Source organism: Vanacampus margaritifer, chromosome 2 (genome assembly GCF_051991255.1).
Source record: "Vanacampus margaritifer isolate UIUO_Vmar chromosome 2, RoL_Vmar_1.0, whole genome shotgun sequence".
Lineage (NCBI taxonomy): Eukaryota > Metazoa > Chordata > Actinopteri > Syngnathiformes > Syngnathidae > Vanacampus > Vanacampus margaritifer.
The window spans coordinates 28,709,499-28,725,422 of record NC_135433.1 but is presented as its reverse complement, the minus strand read 5'-3'; the positions used below and the strand labels follow the sequence as shown (position 1 = coordinate 28,725,422).

At 40.4% G+C, this 15,924-nt stretch overlaps 1 protein-coding gene across 7 annotated transcripts in view; it reads right to left on the bottom strand.

Moving 5' to 3' along the window:
- Positions 1-1,209: 1,209 nt before the first annotated feature.
- Positions 1,210-15,924, bottom strand: part of depdc5 (DEP domain containing 5, GATOR1 subcomplex subunit) — a 30,089-nt gene continuing 15,374 nt past the window's right edge. For 5 of the 7 annotated variants that reach the window (XM_077557242.1, XM_077557245.1, XM_077557244.1 and 2 more), the window contains 15 exons: positions 14,687-14,807; positions 14,367-14,534; positions 13,275-13,497; positions 10,250-10,374; positions 9,749-9,827; positions 9,215-9,327; positions 8,648-8,743; positions 8,265-8,397; positions 6,157-6,256; positions 5,841-6,083; positions 2,909-3,078; positions 2,418-2,589; positions 2,267-2,327; positions 1,988-2,070; positions 1,210-1,908 (listed from right to left, as the gene is read on the bottom strand). In XM_077557242.1, coding sequence (XP_077413368.1) covers positions 1,610-1,908; positions 1,988-2,070; positions 2,267-2,327; positions 2,418-2,589; positions 2,909-3,078; positions 5,841-6,083; positions 6,157-6,256; positions 8,265-8,397; positions 8,648-8,743; positions 9,215-9,327; positions 9,749-9,827; positions 10,250-10,374; positions 13,275-13,497; positions 14,367-14,534; positions 14,687-14,807 — 2,186 coding nt within the window. In that variant the 3' untranslated portion in view covers positions 1,210-1,609. Of the gene's footprint in view, positions 1,909-1,987; positions 2,071-2,266; positions 2,328-2,417; positions 2,590-2,908; positions 3,079-5,840; positions 6,084-6,156; positions 6,257-8,264; positions 8,398-8,647; positions 8,744-9,214; positions 9,328-9,748; positions 9,828-10,249; positions 10,375-13,274; positions 13,498-14,366; positions 14,535-14,686; positions 14,808-15,924 lie in introns of those variants that run through there. The other 2 variants (XM_077557243.1, XR_013291119.1) reach the window with 2 other exon arrangements.

Sequence of the window (15,924 nt, the reverse complement as noted above, 5' to 3'; positions counted from 1 at the left end):
TATATATATATATATATATATACACATGTATATATATATATATATATATATATATACATGTATATATATATATATATATATATATACACATGTATATATATATATATATATATATATATACATGTGTATATATATATATATATATACGTATATATATATATACGTATATATGTATATATATATATATATACGTATATATGTATGTATATATATATACGTATATATACACGTATATATATATATACACGTATATATATATATACGTGTATATATACGTATATATATATACATACATATATACGTATATATATATATATATATACATATATACGTATATATATATATACGTATATATATATATATATATATACGTATATATACATATACGTATATATATATACATATACGTATATATATATATATATATATACGTATATATATATATATATATATACATATATACACGTATATATATATATATATATATATATATATATATATACATATATACACGTATATATATATATATATATATATATATATATATATACATATATACACGTATATATATATATATATATACGTATATATATATATACGTATATATATATATATCTATGTGGAAAGTACTTCTTCCCAATTTACTTGTAATGATTGTAATTTGTACGTTTTTGTGCACCGTGTGCATACAGACAGACACTTGCCGCTAACGACATTGCCCCTCCTAGCTTAGTGTCAAACATAGGCGTACAAGCTCTTAAGTGCGTGTCCTATCTTTGTTTCGTTGCTATGGCAACACTGGCAACAGCAGAACACTGTATTCTGCTACTGCTATCTTTTGCAGTTTAAACGTATATGCCATCCACTGGTTAACGGCATTACATAATTCTGTTTTCAACAGTTCTTAATATTGTTGAATATCCAGTAATCCTTTGACATACAAAATAAATGCTTTTGAATTCAAAATTGTTAGTGGAACCCCCATTAGCCAAGCAAAACTTGAACTGACAGCAATTGCCATTGTGATCAGGAAAAATAAAAGTTATGATTGTTAATTAAATGTGTTGGTATGTTGAGCAATTACCGAGGCATGGAAGCAGTCTATTCCAAAGTGTGGCAAATATTGTACAAGAAAAATATTGTGCCATGGTGGACAAATGAATGTAATACAGTAATTAAATCCAAAAATAAAGATTCCAAGAAGAGAGATCAGTTTCCAGAATTTTATTATTGGGGAGAGCGGCGTAAGATGCCCCCTTAAGAAAAATGCCTTTAATTTGAACATGTAAATTGTACTTCTGTTCTGGACAATATGTGACGGCATATATACAGTATGTGAGCAAACCTCAAAGGCTATACGTAATATCGTAATAAATCAGGCTTTGCTGGATGTTTAAAACATTACACGGTCATTAGGAAATTATACAATTATATGGGTTCAAAGTGATCACCAGCTCTCAGAGGGCAACCATAATTTAGTATGGCCCACATGTGCCTAGTGTCATCAGTGATTCCAAAGAAATGATTGTTTGGAACTACTATGATGCAAGCAAATGTAGCAACCAGGCACTTAAATTACACTAAAATATGAAATTAGTAGTTATTGCCTTTAGGGGGCGCTGGTATTAATTTTCTCCAGGCAACTGTCCCAGAAGTTCAGCAGTCTGTTGTCTTTATTGGCACAGAAGTCTGTAAAGTCTTTGAGCAGGCGGTCGGCCAGCCTCTCGTCACCCAGAACACCAGTCCTCCAGGCCTTTGTCAACATGGTGTTGTAGGCCCAATAGTAGCCAATCCGATCTTCACCACTGAATGACCCCTGGTTGTTAGATGTGGTAGAGTTCCTGCGTCGACGCTGTTGTCCACTGGTATACTTTCGTTTTGAGTATGGCAGTTGGAGCAGAACAGTGCCTGAAAGGAAAGGGGTAGAATGACGCTTTACCCTTACAATATATACATTCTGCATGTCTAAGTTGTGAGACCAATCAACCTGTTACGTGGATGTACTGGGGCCTGTTCTCAGATGGGAAATTAAAGGCTGATGCAGAAAACTTGTCCAGGACAAACCCAAATCTGCAAGAAGATTTATGTTGTAATGTCAGACATTTAATTAGGAAGTTCAGAAAAAAATACTTATTTTTAATGACTAGTATACATCAGAATTGGAATGCCTTTTATCATCATTGCACGTGTCAAAAAAAATGAACATTTAGGTTTTGGAGAACGGTATGTAGACATTGAGAGAAGAGAGAGAGAGAAAAAAAACAACCTGCTCAATATGGCCTCTTGAAAGAGCTGCATCCTGTCCCAGTAGGTCTCTGGTTCAAAACCTGTTTGATGAACAAATATGACAAAGGTAAAAAATAAAAATTAAAAAAATATGAAGAAAAACAAACCTGACATCCATTAGGAATGTGTACCTTCAAACAGGTTTTCGCTACCATTCTTCATCAAACAATTCATATTGAGATTAATGAAGAGTTGAGCTCTCAGAGGATCTCCATACAGGTGTGATGTCAGTGCGAATGGACCCTCCAACACCGGAACCAATAAGAAACCACAGGATGCTGCTTTCCTGTGCCAACCTTGAACCTAATAAAAATAAAAATAAAATTAGACTTGAAAAAGGGACAATACTGTCTCACAGATAAATGGACTACAGAGATTACAGTAGATAGCTAGCAATCAAACAAAATGTGCTGTCCTCGTTGACTAAACACATCTAGATGTAAATAAGATGGAATTCTGAACTTTTGTCTCATATTCATCTTTTGATCTGAATCGTAATATTTTAAGTAAACAGTACAACAAAATGAATTGACCATGCTGTTCCAGTACTTTTGGAGGGGACAATTGGACAGTAAACAGAAATGCTAGAGGACATCATGAAGAAACAAAAAACAAGAGTTACAATCTCAAAGAGGACTGCCGCAGTGATAGCCATCCAATGAAGTTTGATCTCAAAGGCAGAATTCATAGAGAAGTTGCCGTGGTAATAACAGGTGCACCATTCATTTCGACCCCGGCGATTACTAGCATCCACATCCAGAGTGACTGTCTTCTGCTCCGGAACTGTGGCAGCTAGAGGATAAACAAAGAGAATAAGTGACACAGCATCACTTACAAGAGAGACACTGAGCATAAACAAATAAGATGCAACGATTCCCCATAGAATACCGCATCCTACAAATACATTGTACCATAAAGTTGCAGCAGTTTTGTCAGTGGATAGTGGACCTTTCTTCTTTACACACACGCACACATGTAAATTCTGTGTCAAGATACTAGATCAAATAAATAAGGACAAATGAGATGGGGACTAAATTCGACAGATTGGCACTGTTCGCTACTTGAGTTGACAAAACTTTGAGGCTGGACTTTGATTTGGGTGTTATTGACCTTTTGCATGTGACGTCACAGCCCTCATGGGAACGCTCCCTCGGGGACACTGGACGGCAAAAGAGCCACTTGCCTGTATTGTAACTATTTGATCTCATACAGCGTAAAGTCCTTTATTTAATCGATTATCTTGTAAAATGTTCATATCTTGCTTTGTGGTCGGTTGTACAGACAGACAAAGGAGTAAACCAAATTTTGCTTTTTATCGCATACCTACTAATGAAGACAAAAGACGTGGATGGATAGCAGCAATCAACAGAAAGGACTGGCAGTCCATAAAGTATTCGCGGATTTGCAGCAATAATTTTTTGCAAGGTTAGTAGATAAATGTTTATACATTTTACTAGTAAACGTACACTGTAACAAAGATTGTATCCGAAGTGTGGAATTGCGTGTTTCAAATCACATTAACGAGCCAGATAGTTAGCGTCCACTCCAACTACACAAACACACAGCTTAGTTTTAAAATGCACCTTCTTCAAAACTATTAAGTGCATTTGACTGTTTAATAATGGGGGGTTTTGTCTTTGTGCTTGGAGTTTTTCACTCTGCAACCGGAGTCATATTCATGAAATGACCGCATAGCTTGCCACTACGATAGTCATTTGTTCCATGCTGGTAAACATAGTAACATAACATCATCACAGCGTTTCAATATAGAACGGATTGTGTAAAAATAAGTCAGTTAGCATGATAAACAAGTTTTACCTTTGCAGGGCTAACAGACACAGAGCGTGGAGCTCCCCCACCCGCTTAGCGGATGCAACTGCTAGCAGAAACGCCGTTTTACGAGACAACCAACAAGTGGCTCAAAAGGGGACCGGCAAAGCGCATCAAGCACCAAGTGAAGGTCCCAAGCGGGGACACGGGGCGGGTTCTTGGAACAAAGACGAGGGAGGAGGAAGGAGGCCACGAGTCTGTGGCATCCTACAAATTTTCCATCCACAGCAACAAGGTGAGCCGAAATGGCCGCCACGTAAACCTTGAGCGTAGAAGGGGTACGTCCCGTATTCAAAACAAACTTAAGAAACTCCAAAACAGCAGTAACCGTGCACGCTATGGGGTTCAACCCGCAGCCGGCACACCATTCCGCAAACAACTTCCACCTGTTAGCATACTGCAAAAGAGTGGAAGTAGCCCAGGCATTAAGGATCATATGCCTGACAAGAGGACGAGCACTCTGTCAGTAGAGGGTCGTGACGTTCAGCAGCCAAGCTCACAGCGGAAATCCGACCATGCCGCTGGGACACCAGATCCAACCAAACGGGCAGAGGCCACGGATTGGAGGAGCAGAGACTGCGGAGGAGGGAAACACGTTCGGACTGGGCAAAAAGGGGCCACCAACAGCATTGTGTGGTTCTCCGGAAGGACCCTCTGAAGGGTCAGGTGACTGAGGGGGAGAGGCGGAAAGGCATACAGAAGGCCCCCCGGCCAAGGGTGAGCCAGAGCACCATGGGAGAGAGTAACAAGCCGAACGGGAGCGTCCGGAATTGCCAGTGACGGCCCCGTAGGCAAAGCAAAGAAACCGCCTGTGATGAGGCGTAATAGGCACGTGGAAGTAAGCGTCCTTAAGATCGTGCGATCGTTTGCAACATGTCGGAAGTAGTCAGCAAGCGTAAGGATAACAATCTGAGGTAACGGTTGAGACCCCTCAGATCTAGGATAGTGCGGAATCCCCGTCTTTTTTTGGAACTTGGCAAGGAGGGTCGTTAGCTCTTGATCTAGAGCCAGTGCTCTCTCCGGGTCGTCGATGACGGTCTCTCTGACTCGGTTGGAAAGAGAGATCCGTCCATGTTAGATTAGTTTGTTTCCCATGGTGTCGGTGCTTCCTGGTTTTGTCACAGCTGCATATCCCGCCCCCCAAACACAATGTCGCTTTGTGATTGGTCATTACCATTGGTGCAAATCAATGGGCTTGGTACTAAATGTATTCTCCGGAGTTTGAGAACTCACAAATACCGTGAGAATTCAGCTTGCAGAACAAGGTTAGTGGAGGAAACGCGCAACCGCGATCGACAAGATCACAGGCCACCAGCGACGGACAAGAAGAGTAGCGGTGTGCAAAACACAAGTAAGTCAAGCGCACGAGAAGGTTCAAAGAGACTTTTTTCCGGGTTCCATGCCCTTTTTATACAAAGGGCATTCGTCACTCGGATTAAAGGACTACGTGCCATTTTGGTATGCAGACTCGCCTTCGCGTGTGCAAAGTCTATTTCCGTGCTGTTTCAGCACCGCCACCTGCCGGTCGGGAGGGACGAAATAGAACTCATCATCAATTGTCTTGGCAAAGAGCATATTGCCACGGCAACAGCGTTCAACCAGATAAAAAGCTTTGCTCAACTTTTCATCTTAAATTTAGGATTAAGTTGACAAAGATAGTCTGCATCAACTAAAGTAGAGAAAAGACTCTTAACAGCAACATGGGCTGAATTGGCTGGATGTACCTAGCATTGCAGCTGACTGGCTGCGTCCTCCAAAGCTGCGACTGAAGGAGCTATGCCTGCTTGCATAAGAGGCTGGTCGGCTAGGCAACCAGGGCAGAAGGAACGCGGGGAGGTCTGATGGTTGTTGCTCCTCCAACACAAAGGCCACCTCAAACCATTTTTTCTGAAACAGGGCAAAGTCTTCCAAGCCGGCAGTGGACCAGCCACAAGCCACTGTTGGGGGGAGCTGTGAGGTCTGGCCTGCTGAATGAGAAAGGAAATGATGTAACCTATTTAATTGTGGACCACTTTTGAAAGTGATTTTTAACCCATTTACCATCTTTCTCTGCCACAATTCTATAGATGTAGAACCCATAAACAAAGGTCCGCATAGCATCTCCTGATGCATGGGATACCAAACCTTCCTCCAGCATTTTCTAAAAAGACAAATAGAAAAAAAGTTTCAGAAGATGTACACTTCAGAAGGAATCTCCATTTTTTTCTATCAGCTCTTAATAACTAAAGATGGCAGACAGTTATTATTAAATTAATGTTAATGTTTTACAGTTCCCTGAAACTAAACTGTTACAATCATTTCTCTGTCATCACTATCAATCATCACTCTATATTTAAGGATGTAAGCCCTCTTGTTTATTAACAGAAAGTAACCCACAGCCAACTTTAAAAATCACATAGTATTGACTCTACATGGGCAGTTATGACATTAATATCACATTAAAATTGCCAATAAGCTTGTCATTATTGAAGTATGCAAGCAACATAATTGGAGGACACTGACAGTCATAGCTACTGTACCTCAAAGGATAGCAATTCTTCAATGGTCTATGTCTTCAAATGGCCTTCAATTGTTAGCCAAGTGGCACAATTTCATTAAAGGGGAAGTCCACCTTAAACATTTCTTGACAATATGTGATATGGCCATTATGTGACCTCACTAGTCTAAAAATGGCATTCTGATTAATATTACATTTGTGGAATATGAGTTACGAAGCAAATTCCAGACGTTTTTAGTCATCTCCGGGCAGCCATTTTGCCACTTGCTGTCGACTGAAGATGACATCACAGCTGCTCAGGGCTCAGGCAAAGACCAATCACAGCTTACCTGTTTTCTCAAGCTGAGCTATGATTGGTTGTTACCTGAGACCTGAGCAACTGTGACGTCATTTTCACTCTGTAGCAAGTGGCAAAATGGCCGCCTTCTGATATTGATAAAAACTTGCTGCTTCACACTATTAACAGCAATATCAACCATGCCTGGGTACGGGCGGTCTGGCGGTGTCGGCTTGGTTGGGGTGGTACGGGTGGCTGGGTGGGGGTGTCCCTGGGAGAGGCTGGGGCTGGGTTGTGGTGGATGGCGGGTGTGGGGCAGGGGGGAGTGGGGGCTGTGGGCCGGTGGGGTGCCTGGCGGACCTGCCGTGCCCCGTTCTGCTGCGTTGGGCTTGGGGCGCGGGCCGTGTTGGGGTAGGGGGCGCTCCTGGCTCCTGGGTTTGCTCTCCGGCCGGGGCCCGGGGGTTGTGCCTTGGCGCTGCCGTGGCCTGGGGGGCCCTGGGGGGTTGTGCTTGCTCTGTCCTGGCCGGGGTCAACGGCTCCCCTCTTTGGTGGAGGTTTTCATGCATGCCAGATCCACCACACCAGCATCTATCGAAATTCAAACATAATCTGCTTCTTCCTCTGGTCGTTGAATCGGTGGAGGCTGGTGTCTGTGGGTCTCACTCTGCTTCGTCTGTCCTTCCTTCTTTTCCTCAGTCTTTACTTTGGTCTCTTGAGGTCACCCTAATTTCTTGGAATTTAGATGTTTCCGGGGTGGGTGAAAGATTCTGGTTGGTAACCTGGTGAGTAGCAGGTGATGTCTGGTCGGTGCTGGATTTCACTTTCCTTTCTTTTCTTTGATCCTTCCTCGGGTCTCCTGACAACCTCACGACTCTAGCTGGATTCTGAAGTATTCAGTTTAGGTGAACGGTATGGGATTTTGAATTGGTTTTAGGTGAATTAATGAGCACACACTCACACGCATGCACACACCCGCACATACAAAAAAATAAATAAATAAATAAAATAAAAATATAATAATAAATAATAAAAAAGAGAGAGCAATGATGATGACATGTCAAATTGGTTTAGATTACTGAATGAACAATACTGAGCTTTCTCAGAGAAAAAAACAAAACAAAAAACAAACAAAAACAGCAATATTAACCAGAATACCGTATTTAGAATTGTGGAGCTGCATATAACATATTGCCAAGAATTTTTTTGGGGGTTGACTTCCCCTTTAATTTACTTTCTAATATAATTTCCTAAACACACCGTCTAAAACATGATGCCACTCTTACAACACACAGCTGGGGAAATATTGGTACTAGGCGAAGGGATTTCGACACAGGCAACAACCAACCACTTGGGCCACAGACAGACAACTTTTACCTGCATAACATCAACAGCCATGCTCTGCGTGGTGACACCCTCAACATTGGTGACTAACCAGTGGATGACCTCAGCGCTTATGAAGCAGTTGATTGGCAGGCCCCTCTGTTCTGGGAGCAGGAGTACACCTGTCCTATGTTATCAGAGACCACACAAATCATTCACATAAAAACACAACGCATGACCGAGGGATTTTGTCAGTCATTTCCCATGCACATACATCGCTAGGCACATAAAGCAGCGTAATGTAATGTTGCTACCCTTGTTTTGTCTCAAAAGCTGTCAGTTTCAGTTGACATTTTAGGAGGGAAACCTTGGCCGATTATAATAACAAGATTACTGTGCATGCTCCCACATCAACAGTTTTATACAAACACACTTACGTGGGATTTTTAATGGCCTCGAGGAGTTCCAAGAGTGTTGACGAAGAGGACAGAGAAAAGTCATCCACTGCTAACTGCCTATTGCATACCGCTAATCTGCAAAAGATAATAAATTGAGAAGAGATAGTTTGACATGGTGAGAACATAGAACGTTTGAAAAGTAATCATTCAATACAGCTTATACAGGACATGTCACCAAAAAACAAACACACACACACACACACACACACACAAACTGCTTGCTAAATTCCGTATCAATTTGTTAGGTTTTGTTAGCGTGGTTTTGGTGTCAAAGAGGAGAATTTTAGTATTATTACTGTTTAGGTTCAGAACATTGGACGAGGATGTGGCTTCACACATGCACTCTCCACTATATCAGTCTTCAGATACAGTATCTTGCAGCGTATTCATTTGGAAAAAACACATGTTTGTTATGTTTTTATTTCAAACACTCGACAAAAAAAAATCCTAACAGAAAAGGCAGTTATGAACCAGATCGTTTAAAAAGAAAAAAGAAAAAGAAAGATACAGCTGTCAAAAATTTCACAGCATTGAATTGAGTGTTACCTGGGATCAATACTAACACCAGTTGCAGTATCTCCTGCAGACTGTACTGACGTTCCAGCTGTCAGTCCCACTTGGAATCCCTTGTCCACAGCTTCAATGCATTCAGCAGCGAACTATACAAACAAAAACATCAGTAATATCATCATCATAATCATCATCAATTGCGCCAATGTCTTTTTTCCCACTGTTGCGCGCCAAAATAAAATAATGATTATACAGTGAACCAGGACAAACAGGTCCTAAACAGTGTTTTTTCTTGACCGGATCATCGGGACCCCACTCTGGAGCCGGCCATGGGTAGGGCTCGAGGGTGAGTGCCCGGTGGACAGGTCTGCACCCATGAGGCACGGCCAGGCATAGCACGGTTTAACAATATGGGTCACCCTTCCCATGGGCTCATCACCTGTGTGAGGAGCCACGGTGGTGGACTTGGCGATCCAATGCCCCTACAAGTGCTTGCATGCTGATGCCAAAACGTGTTCACAAGCTGGTGCTGTGGTGTGAACTTTGAGACATTGGGGGAAGAAATTTTACCTTGCGTGGACTTTCTGCACTTGAGAGTTCAGAAACAGGTGTTATGGACTTGACCTTTTGCTGTTGCTCCTCCAATGTCCTTAAAGAAGTAAACAAAAAGAAAAGAAAAAGAGCCCCATCTCATCAAGATGAAAATCCCTGACTATAGTGTAAATATGTTTGGTTACATGTCCACTTTAATATAGAGTTGTTATGATCTATTTCTACAAATGTCATGGGATCGTTTCAAAAAGATATTTTATTTTATTTTCACAGACCCACTGCAATTACACCATGGACCACTGTTGAGATACATTGCTTTCAGACACTTGGGAATTGTTTAATTTTGTGACAAACGTTGCACAGTATTGTTTGTCTCTTGATTTAAAGTAAAAAGCTACATATACATTCATGTCAAATCAATTGTGCTAGTTTATAAAAGCAAAATAATAAAAAACTGCCATTGTCCAAGTGCTTCTACACCTAAATTTATGTGTGACCACATGCACAGAGCGCACTTACCTATGGTTTTGATCCATCTCCAGTAAAGCTGATAAAGCTGATGTTCCTTTTTTGCCTTGCAGCGGCACCATTGGTTCGGAAGGATATGAAAGGAGAGAATTCATGGCCTTCAGTTGAGTTCCTTTCTGTGGTGTAAAAATATGAATACAGACACCAAGGTCAAGGTTAGCGCATACACACATAGTTAACAGTTTCCCATTTTTGTTTTTTGCCAAGTTTAAAGTTAAAGTACCACTGATTGTCACACCCACCTAAGTGGGGTGATATTCGTTCTCTGCATTTGACCTATCCCTTGAGGGAGCGGTGAGCAGTAGCACGGGCCGCGCCGAGAATCATTTGGTGATCTAACTCCCTGCCCTTAATGCTGAGTGTCAAGCAGAGAGAAAATTGGCTCCCATTTTTTTAATAGTCTTTGGTATGACAAAGCCAGGGATTGAACCCATGACCTCCCGGTCTCTGTGCAGACACTCTACCACTAGTCCACTGAGCTGCTACTTATCAGAGTGCTGAAAACTCTTGTCTTAATTCCCTGTAATTGCAAAACGTGATTGGAATATTAAACCCTGTAACATATATTGCCCGTCAACCTCAATTTTTCTATTTTATGTGCCTTTTTAAACATTTCCCTCTGGGGAATGTGTGTGTGTGTCTTAACTTTGTGCTTTCAGTTCAAAATAACTCTTTGAGTTTACCTCCAGCAGGGACTGGACTTCGTTTTATAACCCCCAGGAAACGCATATCACAGCTCCGACAGACCTGAAATCCTGTCTGATAAGCAGTCCCCAGAACCTCTTTTATGGTCTGGCCTATCCACAGGAATTAGCCATGTGTTTTTTTGGGAAACAATGCCCCTTGGAAGTTGTATGGTACAACAGTGCCCCCGAGCGGTCACTATCGGTTATCCTCAAGAATCCTGACGCTCCTAATTAATCTGAAGTCTACATAATTCGGGACATACACGGACTCTATGTACTTGACCGACATCAAATAACTCCTGTTGTTTATCTTTGTACACAACCTGTATGTCTATCTCAAATGAATGATGTGTGTTCTGTAGCCACCTAAGTTTAGCTAATTAGTAAGCTTAGCGGATTCAATAACTTTATGATCGCAGTAATGTTTGAAATGTGTTCAGAATGATAAATGACGCATCTGGCTTGTCCATTCTGATCCAAAAATTATCAAATACTATCCCAAAAGCTTGGTCTCAGTCGACCAAGTCTGCTTCATGCGCACGGAGGGGGCACACAAGGACCTGCAGACCTCCAGGCCGCGCGTGCATCACCGACCAGCAGCCAGAGACTCCCGGCAGCATTCCAGCAGTCAACCGAGGATCGACGCTCGAGTCTCTCTCTCTCTCACAAGCGACTGAAGCAGGTCGTGAGTTGCGCCTGAATTGCAATCTGACCATATACTACTGGCGCAACGCTTTTATTAAAACATAAAAGAATTGACAGGTCAAACGTTTCCATCTTTATCCCCCATCTATCTTTTCATCTACCCTTTTTTATCTTAGTTAGTTAGGTTGCAAATTTTCTTTTTATCTTTGATTCGCATTTTTATTCCGTTTCATTAATAGGTTAGGCTGTGACCTATATGTGTGTTTACTAAATAAATTTGTTGTCTAGAAATTCAATTTCTGTCGAATCATTTGTGTTTACTGAGTGGATTAGTAATCCTCTTATGAAAGCAAAGAACTCCATGATTAACTTAAGTAGCAACTTTAGATTATGAATACTTGCTAATAGGATTTTTATCGTTTATTTTGCTCCTACAAATAAGCAAAGTCAACGTGGTGCCCCAAAGGTTGCTGAGGAAATTACAACTCCCCTCAGTACCGTCTAAATTTCTCATTAAGCCATTACGGCAACCCAAATAATTGCAACAAGCCATACAATTACCTCTTATGACATGTGATGGACACGATAACAAATATGCAGAGGGAGGCCATACATTATGACTGAATTGAGATTCATACTATATTATGCATCGAGGACAGAGATGCGTGTACTGTCCAACTACGCTACCTAATAGGACAATTTAATGCACTGTTTAAAAAATATTATAAATGTTCTTTTACTGTTGTTTTTTTTTTATAGTATACAGTATAGATTCACTTTTATCTACACAGTGAGGTAGTCATTGAACAATGCTTTCGTTACTGTTCTAGTAGTTTGCAATGGTATAGAAATGTACCATTCTGGAAGCTAGGGTAATTGTAAAATATCTGTTGTAATTTCATGTATCTGAATTGCACAACCAAAATACTTGTTGTGATTTTGCGTCTCCTGTCTATTCAAATCACTGACCCAGGAGTACCAGGTTTGTTTTATGAGTGGTTTTATGTCTCCCATCCGTAAGGTTGTGGGTTTGAACCTTATCCCTGGTGACCACGTCGAAGTGTCTCTTGAGCAAGACACTTAACCCTGACTTGCTCCCAGTGGACCTGGCAGTGCCTTGCATGGCAGCAGTCAACCACTGGTGTATGAGTGTGTGTGTGTGCGTGAATGGGTGAATGTGAGGCTTAATTGTAAAGCGCTTTGTGCACCATATGGTGTAGTTAAAGCTCTATATAAATGCAGTCCATTTAACATTTAAAATAAGTTTTTTTTTTTTTTTTTATTTGCTTGTTATTATTATTATTATCAACATCATCATTATCACATAATTATTATCATTACTATCATTATTATTATTACTTGAGATTTATCTCCTGGTAGCCCCGTATGCATGAGAGGTTGGGTAGATGGCAGAAAAGGAGTAATCAACTGGTTCTTCTGGTTGGGGGTTGAGCACAGGGCTAACAACTACAGTACCTCTGAAGCAATTGTGAGGCTGTTTTCGAATAAGGAGTCCTTTAATAAAATGTACCTTTACCTGTGAAGATGTTTTTTTTTATTCAAACAGATCTGAATTTAAATTATCTTGTTACATGGCTATATTCAGTTCTTTACAACCTATTAAAATGTCGAAGTGGGAACCACTATTATATCTGAATACCCCCCCCACACACACACACACTCACTCTGATAATCCTGTCGGAACGATGACGTCGTCGAATGCGGTTGACTCCCTCAAGGAAGCGGATGAAGCCATCCAGCAGAACCCAGTCCCCGCTAGCGCCCACTCCTGTATTTGTTCCATCTCCATAAACATCCCAGTGACCATCTCCATCAGCCACACGCCGAGACCCTCCAGCTGGAAGCAAGAGGAACCTTGTCCTCCAGAACTTAAGTGAGTCGATCAAACTGGCATAGACAGAAGAGAGGAAAGTCCATACTCAATACAATCAAATTAATTACAATTATTTCCCCCCAAATGTTTGTACAATTAAATGATAAACTCCAGTGACTGTCCTAGGCTATGTTTAAAATAAAACTAAATATTTTATCATTTTAAGGTTATCTGACTTGAAAGTGTCCACTGTTGGAATCTTAGTAAATCTGGCCCATAACTTTGCATTAAGGGAGAAAACTTGGAAAGGCAAACTTCATTGTTGTGACAAAGCTTTGAAGGAAATTGGTTGCAACTAGATTTTATATAAGGGTATAAGAGTACAGTAATTTCTGGACTATAAGATGCACCTGACTATAAGCCGCACTAGCTAAATTTGGGGAATACTCGAGTTTGTTACACATATAAGCCGCACCCAACTATAAGCCGAAGGTGTTTTAATGTTACCGCACGGGTTCCTGCTGCTTTCTTTTCCATAATGAGGGCACTAATTGTGTTGCTCTCGTTCTGTCTCTCCTACTGTATTTGGGCTCACTTGGTTTGTTTTGCTCTGCCTGACGCTCTTGCGCTTCCTTTATAGTGCGCCCCATTGTGATCTGATGGACCTTTGTATTAGCCGCAGGGTCAAATGCAAGAGAAAAAAGTAGCGGCTTGTAGTCCAGAAATTACTGTAATAAAGACTGAACACTTTTGCATACCACACATTATGTTCAGTGAAACAAAGTTAGACAACCATATTTTTAACAATTTATTATTAACAATATTATTTGTGTGACTGAAATGAAAATAAAATAGATTTTTGATTTTGGTTTTAACAAAAAAAAAAAGTGTATGTGTACTTTTGCAAGCCAGTGTATATTTATGGTATATAAATGGAAAATACCTGAAGTCCTCCGAGCCTGCAGAGCAGATATACTGGTCCAGGTAATTCCATTTATATTCCTCTGGTCTTTCATGGCCAAACTCAACCCAACAGGACACAAACTGAGCATCCACATGTGGAGGACAAAGGCTGTAGCTGTACTGGATATGACGTGACTCATATGGGTACCTGAAACACACAGTCATTGCTATTGTGCCATTTTTAAATAAATAAATAAGTTTTATATATATATATATACACACTGTATATATACACTGTATATATGCTGTAATGCTGATTATAATTATAATATAGTGTACAATATTTGCCAGTGAACTCACTTTGGCAAATAACGAGTAACAGTGAGCATCTTGTCTTTGAGGCAAACTTTATGGAAGGTCCTTCCCATACTGAGCCAATAAACTGTCTCTTCTTCCTCTCCTCGACGCATTGATATCAAACCTGAAAAAAACAAAACAAATTGTTTCAATATATGAAACAATATTTAGAAGTCAAATGAACTCTATTGGTTTATTCTATACTATATTGTGTTCAGAAAAAGGTATTTACACTGTTATATTGGTGTGTGATCAGAAGCTATATTTAATCACTCCGAGTCGATAGTCTGAACCGAAACCACCCTTTCCAATGTTGACACCTTCACCCTCACAATCGATAATTTGTCTCCTCTTACCTTCAGGTTAAGAATCTGGGTGTCATTCTCAACAGCTCTATTTTGTCCCATGCTTATACAAATAACATTATCCGGTCATCATAACATCCCCTTCACAACATCAATCGGCTTCGTCCCTCCCTCACCCCCCACACTACCACTATTCTTGTGCCACAGTTTCATCCCGTCCCACATCCACATTTGTAACTCTCTTCTGTTTGAAAAGTTTTTCCCTGAACTGTAGCTGGTTCAACACTCTGCAGCCTGTCTGATTACCAAAACCTCCCAGTACCAGTAACGTTTTACAGAAACTTCATTGGCTCACAGTTTCATACAGATTTCAATTCAAAATTATTTTATAGACATTCATGGCAATTCACAAAATAGGTCTTCCTAATTTGTTCCCCCTTCCACATATTGCCACTCCTGTTTGCTACCTCTGATCCTCCTCAATGTGTGTATTATGTTAGTGTATTTTCTTTTTTTTTAGGCATGGTCAGATTTTTTGTATAAAATATTCAAATAACCTTATTAAATGTTTAGTCATACCCCAATCTACAATGCTGACATTGAAAATAATGGACTTGAACAAAAAGAATGATAATATTGTCATTCATTATTTAGCAAAAGTTGTTGATTTAAGAAAAACTTAGATTTCATGGGTGCAAAAGTATGTGAACCTCTCACTTAAGACAATGCACCTCCTTTTGCAATGAGAACTTCATCCAAACACTTTCTTTAGTGACTTATCAGTCTTTCACATCTACTTGGGGGGAATTTTTGCCACTCTTGCTCAAAATGCAGAGAGTTGAGAGAGGTTGGATGGACGTCTAGTATAAACTTCCCGCTTCAGGTCCCGCCACAGTATTTTGAAAAAATTTAAGTCAGGATTTTAACTGGGCACAT